General features: G+C 39.9%; 1 protein-coding gene across 1 annotated transcript; it reads right to left on the reverse strand.

Annotated features, from left to right (window-relative positions):
* Window positions 1-100: 100 nt before the first annotated feature.
* On the reverse strand, window positions 101-1187 carry LOC140313507 (uncharacterized). Its single transcript, XM_072391615.1, has 4 exons — window positions 1180-1187; window positions 1026-1080; window positions 902-939; window positions 101-817 (listed from the first exon to the last, which is right to left on the reverse strand). Exons 1-4 carry the CDS (start codon window positions 1185-1187, stop codon window positions 166-168), a joined length of 753 nt encoding a protein of 250 aa, XP_072247716.1. The 3' UTR covers window positions 101-165.
* Between the last annotated feature and the right edge of the window lie 11254 nt (window positions 1188-12441).

Consider the following 12441-nt stretch of genomic DNA (forward strand, 5'->3'; position numbering starts at 1 on the left):
GTTAGAATTATTTTTATCATTAAGATGCAAATGTATGACACATTCAGATCTTTGTGTTCCAAGGTATTTTGATAGAATCAAATGACACATCTGATGTTGCAACTGCACTGTGTCAGCCTTGTGTTTGAAATGATTGGGATCTACCCGTGTTGAGTTGTCACAGGATCACGGGTGGTAGAGATCATCCATATCTTCCTCTGGCTCACTGTACTTTGCTTGAAACGGCACAGCAGCGGCAGCTCTTGGCTCCTCTTGGTAAAGGGCTGGCATGAAGGGGTCTTTGTGGTAGAGATCATCCATATCTTCCTCTGGCTCACTGTACTTTGCTTGAAACGGCACATCAACAGCAGCGGCAGCTCTTGGTTCCTCTTGGTAAAGGGCTGGCATGAAGGGGTCTTTGTGGTAGAGATCATCCATATCTTCCTCTGGCTCACTGTACTTTGCCTGAAACAGCACATCAACAGCAGCAGCAGCTCTTGGTTCCTCTTGGTAAAGGGCTGGCATGAAGGGGTCTTTGTGGTAGAGGTCATCCATGTCTTCCTCTGGCTCAATCTGCACAGGTGAAAGCTGGTCATCATCCTTCTCTAGTTGAGAAGGAGAATCCAGATTTTGAATTTGATCTTGGAGCTCCGCCAGGGAGGGATGATACAGCTCATCCAAGTCTTCTTCAGCCTTCAGGGGCTGTTTGTCCTGTCCACTGCCTGCCATGCTCTTCCAAAACCTCATTCTGGGGTCGATCTCATGGTGAACCCCATCCAGGTTCTCTGGAGGCTCCACCTCCACTTCCAAGGACAGCTTTCCGTTGTCATCTATAGACCTGAAATAAGGATAATTCAGTGTCCGTCTTCATTTCACAAGTCCAAAGATTATTTCCTTATAGTTTAGGGATAAGGCAACTTACAAAACAGCTTCCTGGAATGGCTTGTCTGCAGGTTTAATCTGAAAAAGAGCAAAGATATATAAACAAATTTGAGACTGTAACTGCAGTGCAACAAAGCAGACAATCACATGCAATATATACATACCCAGGGCTTTGCTGTGACGCAAACTATCAGTGAAACGCTCACTATCAAAGAAATCCTGTGAGTGAAGAGACTGGATTAATGTTTAGTGCTCATTCCCATGTATCACAAACATTATAGACTGTAACAAGTATAAAGGGAGTCTCAGCTTTCCTACCTGAACATGATGTCTTCTTATGTTTTCAGTTCGACGTTTTGGACGGGAAAGTCTCAGTTTACCTGCTGTGGAAAGGAAGGGGCAAGGTTCCATCAATAAACCTGTTGTGTTTTCTTGACCTTTGTCTTCTCCGAACACAAGGATGTCAGCTTAAAGTAACACACCATACGTTATGTAATCTGCATGCATAAAAAAATGAGTTTGATAATTTGAAACAGTGAAAAGGCCTTCAGCAACATTTTACTGGTCCCATTTCAGTCATTAACTCACAAACATGAACATACTGTACCCACTTTCAGGGTCACAAGGGAAACTAACTTGTTTTTTTCTTCCTTCCCACAGAAAAAACCCAAGTGGTCATAGAGAGAACATTCAAACACCACATAGAGAGGCCTATTACTATTTGGACAGTGAAAGGTCGAACAAAGTCTTATTCATTTTGTTCATATCTCCCCTGAAAAATCTTAACCACACTTAACTGATTAAGTACAGGTAATAGTAATAATAATAATAATAATACCTTCGTTTTATATAGCGCCTTTCAAAACACCCAACATAATATCTGTGTAAGTGTGTGAGAGTATGTAGGTGTGTGCTTATGGTCACTAGAAGCCAAAAGCCTCCAAAAAGAGGTGGGTTTTAAGGTGTTGTTTAAAAATGGCCAGTGAAGGGGCATTTTGAATGTGGTTGGGAGGGTTATTCCAGAGGAGTGGGGCAGCTACATGAAAGGACATGTAACATAACATCATAGTATTTGACTTTTTCTTTTGTGTCCAATACCCAAAGTGACTGTGAGTTATGCTTATAAGGCTGAGCCTTTCTCTAGTACTTCTCCCATCAGATTAATTCGACTACTTGGCTAACGGTTTATTCAAAGGTGGAACATTGCGCACAGAAAGGAAAATCAGTTTTTGCATATACACACCGTGGTATTACAGTAGGGTGAAGCAAACATACTCTGCATCCTCGGCTTGCTCTGAAGTAGCTGATTTTGTCATATGCAGACAAGAGTTGTTTTACTTTCATCAATTTGAAAAGACAAATTACCCTTCAATTACACATCTACTGTAGGAGGACAGATTGCAGTCAGGTGATCAGTATGTAATTACAGTGAGAGGCACCACACATACTGAATCGATCCGATCGCACTCTAACACTGCTTCAGAAAAGAAAAGCTTCATGTATAATAAACAGAGTAAGACGTTTTAATTACAACCCAGTTATGATTATACAAGTCAACTCTGAGATTACGATGAACCTTTAACAAATTTAAGCATGTGTTGTCATTGCTGCCGTGAGAACTCTTCACTGCACCTCCTTCAGTGTCCATGCAACTTCAGGAGAGCCTTTAAGTTGATGTGTAAGTTAATAATGTGCAATGACAACTGGATTCAGCTCACTGTATAACAGAGCAGGAGCGGTAAGACACACCAGACACTTCCTGCTCTGTTCAGGGGATGGCTCCAGCTCGTCTGCTGCTTATCTGCCCTCTCTATCAGATCCATATGTACGAGTCCAATATTGCTTCTCGACCAGTCTCTCTCCCAGGTCACTCAGTGGTCTGCTTGCCCAAAAAAGGCAAGAAAATGCCAGACATCTGTAAGACAATCTGTGAAATATTGGCAGGGAAATGAGTGCCGTTGGATTCTATAATATTCTACTCTTGTATTTATACTATAATATCACATTTTTGCTCATTCACTTTGTTGCTCAGAGCTAGATGTAAAAAGATAGATATGAAGCTACAGGCATCTGCAAGACTGGATATCAATAAGGGATTGTGGTCATGGAGGCAATCTTAAAACATTATTGGTAAAATCATTCTGCTAACAGACATGCACTGGACATCAAACAATGTTGAGACCTGAGGAATCTTTCGAGGGACTTATGAGCAAAGTGTACAGAAGTTTCTACCAATCGTCCTGCATTATTCTGAAAACGTCTTTCATGTGAAAGTAGCTGCTGCCGTACTCAGCTACCAGCAGGGATGAACTCCAAGAATGTTCATTGATCTTCTGAGATCACAACAGGTTTACTGGAAAATATGCTCCTTTATAGTGTATCTTGCAAGCAAAACGTTCAAAACTAAGGGAATTATTACTTTAGAGTAAGTTTAGAGAGCTGATTTCTCACTCTTAGATTTGTACTTTTTTGTGACACGGGAACAGAGATTAGATAAATTGAGCCAAAGCAAATGAAAGATGAGTTTTCAGATTAATGTGTTTCTCATGCAAACACACAGCCATGAAATGGATATTGAGTTTCTCAGTTTCTCAGCAAGAAAAGTTGTCAGTGTGCTTGCAAAATGTCAAAGACTTGAAATAATTTTGTAGCCACTCACACTTCCAGGTCCAGATGTTGTTTTACAGTCTATTTGAACAAATTAAACATAAAAATGCGATATCAATAACAACATGATGATTTATCACTATGATATAAAAATTATATTCACCAGTTACCTTGTTGGCAGTGAAGACATTCTGTTATTATCTAAGATTAGAAGAAAAATGTGCAAATTGTGGTGGTGAAATATTTCTTAATGAGCCTTTAACACCCGCTGAGCAACTGGTGCAGATTTCTAACAATATGCCAAATGCATGAAGAGCAAATCTGTTTTCATCTTCCCATCACAATGCAGAACTCTGCTTGTATCCCATTTTTACCAAGTTGTGGTGCAATATATGAATGTGTATGCGCTGCATCGTGTTAATAAAAAGCCTTTTAGAGAATGTAAGCAGTAAGTAATGTCAGCAAGTAATGACTGCAGTCATGAAACTATAAAACACACATACGCACACACAATGTTATTGCACAAAAAGCAAATACGAGCCAAGAATAAATTGCTTTTCTGTAACTGTTTAAATGCGGCATTGAGGCATGATTTATGCCCAGAACTGAGTTAGAAAACATGCTCTGAATGTTGGAGCTGGCAGCACTTAATGGGGGAGACCACCAAAACGAATATTTGACTAAGCTCCCATTCTAAAATCAATGATCCAGGGTTCACTTGCCTTTATATTTCTGTCTTGTATTTGTTGCATATGTGTGTGTTTGAGGACAAAGGCAAGTGTAGACAGTTTTCAGTACCACATATCTACAAACATGCACAATGTGTATCCAGAAACAGTAGATTAATATGTCACAGCAGCACTGACTTATTAACCTTCTTTAAATAGTAATTGCGGTGCTGGATCTGATGCCCTGGCATTTCCTTAAATCCAATGACAGTTTATTGCTGCTTTCAGGAATGCAGCTGTCATGTTTCCACGTGACTTAAAGAGGCATTGTTATCTTGATGTCTCCAATTAAAATGGAAACAAATAGAGAACATATTATTTAACAGGTGACAATCAACTGGAGACATCAGACTCCACACTAAACCTCGGCACATTATGAATCGCTGTTTGAAATTGAACCAAAACAGAAAAGTCGCTCCTACATACTAAAACAATCATCAGCACCGACACCTCATCATCACCGCCATTACTATCAGTAAATCCCATAAAGGTCGTTCCAGAGCACAGAGCTGTTTTTGAGGCTAACCACCCCCCCCCGCCTCTGCACACAGTCTTCTTTCACCTCCCCCACACTTACAACATTTAGGAAAGCTGGGGTTTTTGTAAATGACTAAAATTAAGTCAATGATCTACAATTAACTTAATTGATGATTCACCAACATCCATTAAACACACATCTACATCTAACAGTGGAGTTTATGGTTTGAATTACAGGGCTGGGGGGAGGACCTCCATGGAAGAGCAAAGGCAAAGATGAAATTGAGTGACTATTCTTTTATATTGCGATTTCCTTAACAGAAAACGTTCTCATCAATGAACAGGTGGAATTTGAAGGAGGTAAAATGAGGGGAGTGATGATCCAGTCAGTCTGGGGTCTGGAGCCACCTGATTATTTGGCTCCATATGTAATACCCAGAACAGTTTTCCGGCAACAATGGTGCTGACGACAGCCGAGGCACAGGAGAGGAGAAGGACCAGGAGCTGCACAGCCCCACAGGAGACAGATAGTGGAGTCTGTTATGTAACTGATGAAAGAACAGTGGGAAGCGCTTTGTTTGGAAGGAGACACAGAAGAATGTGGTTAACCTTTCTGTTCAGGGCAGCTAATCTGAAAGGCTGATGTGAGTACCTGCATGAAAGATGACTATTAGCTATGCTAGCTGCTTGAGTTGACACAGAGCCAATACACTGCTTTAACAGTGTGTGTCACACATGGAAATCATACATTAAGGACACAATAATGAGAGGGAAATCTCAGGTGGTCTCTCTTTTTCTCTCTCACACACACAGGCATGCCGTACACCCTTCTCCTCCCTCAATCACACCCCTCATAAACACAGTAAACATGTGGGAGCTGTTAAAGTAAGTTTAATAGCTATTTACTGTGTTTTGTGCGCTTCTCATTAAATAGATTTTCCACTCAAAGACAGCTAATGTTTTGGAAAACTCTGTTTAATGAAACACACTCCCTGCCAACTCTTGGCACATGTGGCTCTTGTCAGTAATTAAAAGATCTGCCAACTACTGGAGAAACCAGGGAAATGCAGAAACTTGACATTTGACTTGTCTGTTTCTGCAATAACATTTTTTTCATGAGTTTGGGGAAGCAGAAACAATTTGTAAATATGTAACGACGGAATAAATGATAATTTTTTAAGTTGGCGTGGCAAACATTGGCCACCAAAGTTTCTCTTACTGACTTGGAAGGAAAGAGTTAAACAGGAGTCTTCAGCTGGTTGCAATAATTAACTTTATCACTAGATGTGACTTAAGTTGGTTTCACTCACAATAGCTGGACATAAACTGGAGAATGTGCGGACAATTTAATCCAGTCTCCACATGTACATCACAGCAGGAGTTTCACTCTCTCAACTGGAAATGCAGAGAAGAGGGTTGAGGTGTACGGGTGTCTCTGGAGCAGATGAGGTTCTTCTTGGGTTGATACTGCATGTATCAACACGCATTCACAAAAGCAGAGAGCAAGCACAAATCAGCATACAGGTCAGCAGAAAGGATACTTTCACATGCACACTCACAGAACGGCTGTAAAAGCTCAGAAATATTTGCTGACATTCATACATTGTCTCACTCACTGATTTTGCAGAGATTTTATTAGGATTTGGGAGGAAAATATGTGCAAGATATCTAGAGCAAATGTTGCAGTCTTTGGTTCTCACATGCCACCGCTATGTATAATTTCTCGAAATATTTAAGGACCCTAGTGTGTGTGTGAAAGTGGCTTAAGTCGAGCACACTTCTCTTAAGTCAGAGGACGCTCGCCTGGTAAAACCCAATTTGAGATATTTAGGCAAGGTACACTACTTTGTCTAATGTAGTATTTTACTTATGGTGTCGTGATGCCTTTATTCCCATATGTAGCTGGCTTATAATTATACAGCTATATGCAAACAAAAAGTCCTTCTAACAAGAGAAACACCAACATGGCTAAATTTACTAAGTTTACAATACTACCATTTACTGTTTGGGTAGGTTTAGGCTGCAAAATAACTTATTTAGGTTTAGGAAATAAAATTATGGTTCCAAAAAAAAGAAAAGACAGCTTTACAAAACCTGTATGGGTCTTACATAATGAGAGGTCCCACTGTGAGAGTGACCCTGGCCTCTGTTGACAGAGAATCATTGAGACTATATCAACCACTGAGGAGGCATATGAAGGCAAGGGCCTTGCAACCACAACGAGCAACAACTCAACTAGAAAACCATGGTTTATCCTATAGAGATCATCTGCAGAGGCTTTGTGGGAAAGTCAACTACTAGGCTGTTTAAAGGGATATTTTGTCTTTTTTTTTAAGTAGGGTTGTGTGATGTACTTATGAATAGTCGGTGTCTAACCAGCAGTAGACAACAGTCAGAGTGCTCTTAGTTTCTTGAAGTGCGAGCTAGAGTTAAAAACTACTGAGAATAGGGCCAGAAATGTAGCTTTAAAATGTGCATAATAAATACATTGTGCCATTGGCTTGATTATCATGGTGACGAAAGAAGAATTTTATTCTTATTATTATTCTAGAGCCACGTTATGAATATTTTCTCTGCCTCTGATTGGAGGCTTTTGGTGGTCTTTATACGACTTCGCCTGAATCAGGGAATTGGTTATAAAGCTGCCAACTGACTTTCCATTGGCATTGTTTTTGTGGTGCTGCACTCAATTTAATTTGATTTAATTTAATTTAATTTGGTGTACAGTATTACCTGTTATGAGGTTTTGGTCATTTAATAAATTCCTGTGAGACCAAATTGGGAAAGTCAAGAGATAATTATCTGTTTATCACTATCAGTGGCCCCTGTTACAGAGAAGTTGTCATGTTCTTCATTAAAGATCTCAATTATATCTGCTTTAATTTAAGGTAATCAAGCTTCTTTACAATATCTGCTTTTTTCATATTAATTAACATGCAAGTGCTGCTATGATTCATCCCAGAAATGAGAAAGACCCTGAGGGTGGAGTACAGCCAACATTAAACCAGAAAAGACACAGCGGCAATCTTAGCCCTCCCTGTCCTACCCCAGTAACTTAATGCCTACTCAGTGGAGTCTGATGTGAGCCTAGCTGCCAGCTGGAGTACCCCCTGACCTTTAACCTCTGACCCCCAGCCCCACAGCATTCACCGCAGAGCCATCAGCTGAATGAACCCAGAGGGGAACCCATTCTGAAAAACCCTGAGCGAGCACAGGTGTTAACGAATACAGGTGTCACGCCACCACTGCCCTTTCCCTGATATCCACAACACGCTGCATCCAGAGACTTCCTCTCAGTGTTTGTCACGCTCTAAATTTCTGTGTGTCAGAGTTTGCGTGTCACAGTCCCATCTGTTCTGATGCTCCCGCTTTAAAGAGAGGATCCTGCTGTTCCTTGATGTAAAGCTGCCTGCTACAGAAAGATCCGATTACAAGAGCGCCGCGCTTTCATCCTTATTGAAGAAACATGTGCTCGCTCTCAGCAGTTATGTCAACGGATGAAACTTTTCATGCTCTCTGCTTTTAATACAGACGGAATTTTACACAGATTTGTCTGATGAGAATATGAGAATACGAATTAGGAAAGAAATGTTATGTATCTTCAAATTTCAAACACCATCAGCTCACAGACTTGTTGGTGACAAAGATAATCAATCTGAATTAATTGAGGTAATCATTTTTAGTCTTCACTTATAAATACACTAACTGGGGAAGAGACTTTACAAAAGAAACCAGAGAAAACTTTGTACTGTCATATAAAATTTTCAATCTTACCCAAAACTCTGAGATTACAGGGCACCACACATATTGTAAAGACAACTGTGATGATGAAAAAACAAATGAATAGTTAAAAATAATTCTATGATTTTTTTATTTTATTTGATTAATTATGCAGCTGGGGGTTTGGTCAACCTTACAAACATGAAGATATATCAGTGAAACATGAAGTGTATACTATCATGCTGTTTTTTTATTGATTGTAACCATTTATTTGCTCCTTTATAAACTTTAGAGAGTTAACTTTTTCTTTTTATGTTGTGTAAATGTAATTTGTAACAGTAACAGTCTTTTTAAAGATATTTTATGTTTCCCACATCAACTGTAGCCCTTACAGCATGTTTTTTGCATGTAAGAGATTGTAGTCTCTCATTTCACATGAACTATTCTCAGCCCAGTCAGAGGATGAATGAATCTACTCCACGGCAGACTGATGATTGTCTATCTGTGCAGGGTGTAGTCACCACGCAGCCACTGTGCTCTCTGACCTCTGCTCCCAGACCCCGCTTTGTTCCCACACTGTGCCCCCTGGAACGTCTGGCTCCAACCTTTTCAAACCATAATTGCATACCTGCAGAACGCAGACGACAGCAAAGTAAAGAGAGGCACAGCATGAAAGACAATGGGTTTGCCACTGGTGATATGTGATAGCTCACTGCCACTTACTTTCTGCTGTATCTAATTGATGTTAAAAGGATAACAGTGTATAAAATAAACTTTTTTTTAATTTGCTGCTTTATTGGAGTTTCAATTAACTTAATTAGAAATATTACTCTGTTGTATACAGCTTGTCATTGATGAGATTTATTGCTGACTTATTCACCTCAGGTGGATAAGACTACAACAGGGTGCTGCTTTGTTGAAAATTAATATCTGCTGCACTTTTTGTTGTACTTCTAGATGAGAGTTTAATTAATTGTTTTAAGCATCTGTTTACACACCTCCTCCTCTTTACACACTTGTCCCACACCAGCCCCTGGTGTTATGCTTTGTTTAGTGGGTTGTATTTGGAACTGTGTAGCTGCTTGTCTGGAGAGGGAAGAAGAAGCCTGAAAGTCATATTAGTAATACTTAATCTCCTCCTCTTTGATCTATTCATCATGACTTATCACATGAGATGAGGAAGAAAAAAGTCTGATATCAAGAACTCAAATAAAACCTCTGACTGGTGCACAATGCAGGGTATACACTTGCTGTTTGTACTGGCTTTTATGACCTGGCTCCTGGGGAGCGAACTTAGCAGAGAGAGAAAGGTAGTAGAGTTTATAGATAGAAGGATTGTATTTCAAATAGTATAAGTGAATCTCCATAGAATACAATACAAAACAATTAGAAGGAAAAGCATCAAGGCCATGGACTTAGCAGCAAGAATGTAGTATACAAATACAGACCGCTCAAAGCCTGTCTTCCATCCACACATAGTTAAGTGTAAACGATTTATGGACCACTCCAGCAGTTATTTATTCCCTAAAAAAATTATCTGTGTTCCATCTGTGTTCCCATATGTCCATTTATTTATTTTTGTTGCCACGGGGAAAAATAACAACCTCTAATGGCTTTGAAATACTTTGGGGATCCGTGAATAGAAACTCATCTCAGTGGCTCTCACTCAGCCAGGCCGAGTCCTGGAGGCTAGAGCCATATTGTTAAGATAGGCTAACCCTGTCTAATTTCACTTTATAAGCTTGTTCATTTCTGATTTCATCAGTTCCTCATAGCACATGCGAAATATATGTTAAACCTCACCCCATAAGTAGTTAGGTTTGGATCCTTCAGTCGTGTATATGAAACATGAGGACTATCTCACATCCTTTAAAAGAGCAAAGCCTGTGTATTACACATTACTGTCCTGTCATTGCGAGGTTACTGTGGGTGCAGAGGGCCATAATACGGCCTTCTCATCACTGAACAGGAACATTAATGGAGATTTTTTAACACGCGTAAACTATACTGTATGTGTCTTAGCAGCTACTGAAATCAGGCAATTCATTATTTTACCAGGAAAGGTTCAATTCAAGAGTCATTGTGAGTTAAACTAACACAATAGTGATGCTGACTGTGTTCCCTCAAATTAAGCCATCACAAGATGATGTTACATTACCGTTACATTATTAGTTTACATAGCCCTATGAACTTATCCCTGAGGAAAGATACTTGCCAGAATGGGATTTTACTAATGTCAATAAATAACTCTGAGCTGTCCCTATTGCAGGAAATGCTTATCTCTCCTCAAAACCTCAGAGTATATGAACTGTGGTGCATTTGTGTGTATGTCTTTTCCTCAGAACTTATGCTGAACTGAATTCCTTAGCATCCTCCACGGCTGTGGTCACAGTCTGGCTGGCTCTCGTCAGTCTGTCTGCAATGCAATCAGAGAATTCTCCACTTGACCTTTCGAATCTGGTCAACTAACTTCAGAAGGAAAAGTCACTCTTGGCTTAAGAAGGTGTAAAGCGCGTCACTGTCAGAGAGCATTGATTCCATAATGATGGCAAGGTCAGCCACACAGTATTTAAAGGGTCTAATAGACATTTGAGCAGGCTTTGGTCTCGTGCTTGTGAAAGCAGTTTAGCAACGAGGCAAACAGCCCCAGGGCCAGAAATAACAGAGTGGAATTGATTAGAGGAGAAAAGGGAAGGAGGGAGAGAGAAAGAGAAGAGAGAAAAAAATAGACAGGCACTGATAGCATCTTTTTACTCAACATAATTAAATTAGACAGCTAAAGAGTCCATAATCTCTCAGATGATGTGCTGTTTAAAGTCTCATGTGAAATGTAAACAATAACAAAATAGTGTACTCTGAAAATATTATAAAGCCATTTTGGAGTCTGACTGGGTGTTATCGTCATAACTGCAATAACAATAACCATCATTAACTTTGATGGGAATTCTTCTGAAGTATTAATACTCCCACAAAAGTAAAAAGAAAAATCTCACTGAGGCATAGAGATTGTCCTGTTTTACCAGGACCAAATCCTTAGAAGAAATATACAAGCAGAGTTTAATATTTAACTTTGAGATAAGAATATTTTTCTTTAAAATAATGAATTTAGAGAAAATGCAAACATTTTGCCATGTTCCAACCTCCTATTGCTGTCTTTGTCACTCCTTGCATTGGAAAGTTTTGTTGTATTTAGTGTACATGAACACGAACAAAAATTAAAAGTCATGTCCAATTCATCCAATCATTGCATTATATCTGAGGAATATTTATATTGTATTAGTTGTGACACAGTGTCAGTTGTTCAAGAACATAAAAAAATCATGATGTATCCATGGAGGACATTACTCACAACATTATTAGTAAAACAGTATACAATGCTGAATTATTGTTCTATTGTAATTTGTTGGTAGAAACTCAAAGAACAGGAATGGCAGGTTGCATTTGTTTGGTTGTTTTTTTCAAGTTTGACAGCATGTTGCACTGAATACAAAAGACAAAGGATAACCAGAGATAACCAATTTTCCCCTCCATCATTGCTCTTCTCTTTCCCCACATTTATAAAGCACCTCACAACCTCACACACCCCATCTCTCTATTGCCAACTCTTCATATGTCAGTGAAAGCTGTTGCTAATAAAAGCTAAAAAGCAAACTGTGAAAAGGAGGTAACGCGGAGCAGAAGGAGGTGCATTCTTTCCTGCCTGCATGGAAAGAGCTTTGCAAGGCAAAAGGGAGTCCCAGTGGTCTGGGACAGGACTGGAGGAGGGGGTGGAGGAATAAGGGGTGTGTGGATAGGAGTGTCACCTCTGTCACCCCGGGACATGGAAGAAAACATTAAGTTTCATTAGATTTCAAAGGCGCAGCAATTACAGCGGGGATGCTGGGTGACAGGACACCCTCGCACAGCAGAAGCAAGGCCAGAAAACGCTGAGGGTAAAGAACCACGCCTTCAGAAACTTAAAAGGAGGGGGGACTCATCCTCTTCTCTCTTTTCTCTCCTCTCGTCACCTCTCCTCGACATGGCTATAAGGAACACTAAAGCAGCACCC

The sequence above is a fragment of the Leuresthes tenuis genome, unplaced genomic scaffold, assembly GCF_036924035.1.
Source record: "Leuresthes tenuis unplaced genomic scaffold, fLeuTen1.0.hap1 SCAF_8, whole genome shotgun sequence".
In the NCBI taxonomy this organism is placed as follows: Eukaryota; Metazoa; Chordata; class Actinopteri; order Atheriniformes; family Atherinopsidae; genus Leuresthes; species Leuresthes tenuis.

Excerpts from the sequence above, each read along its gene's own strand:
- LOC140313507 (XM_072391615.1), bottom strand. Across the intron at positions 940-1,025 it reads GCGTCACAGCAAAGCCCTGG|ATTAAACCTGCAGACAAGCC; the intron begins GTATGTATATAT and ends GCTCTTTTTCAG. Across the intron at positions 818-901 it reads CCATTCCAGGAAGCTGTTTT|GTCTATAGATGACAACGGAA; the intron begins GTAAGTTGCCTT and ends TCCTTATTTCAG.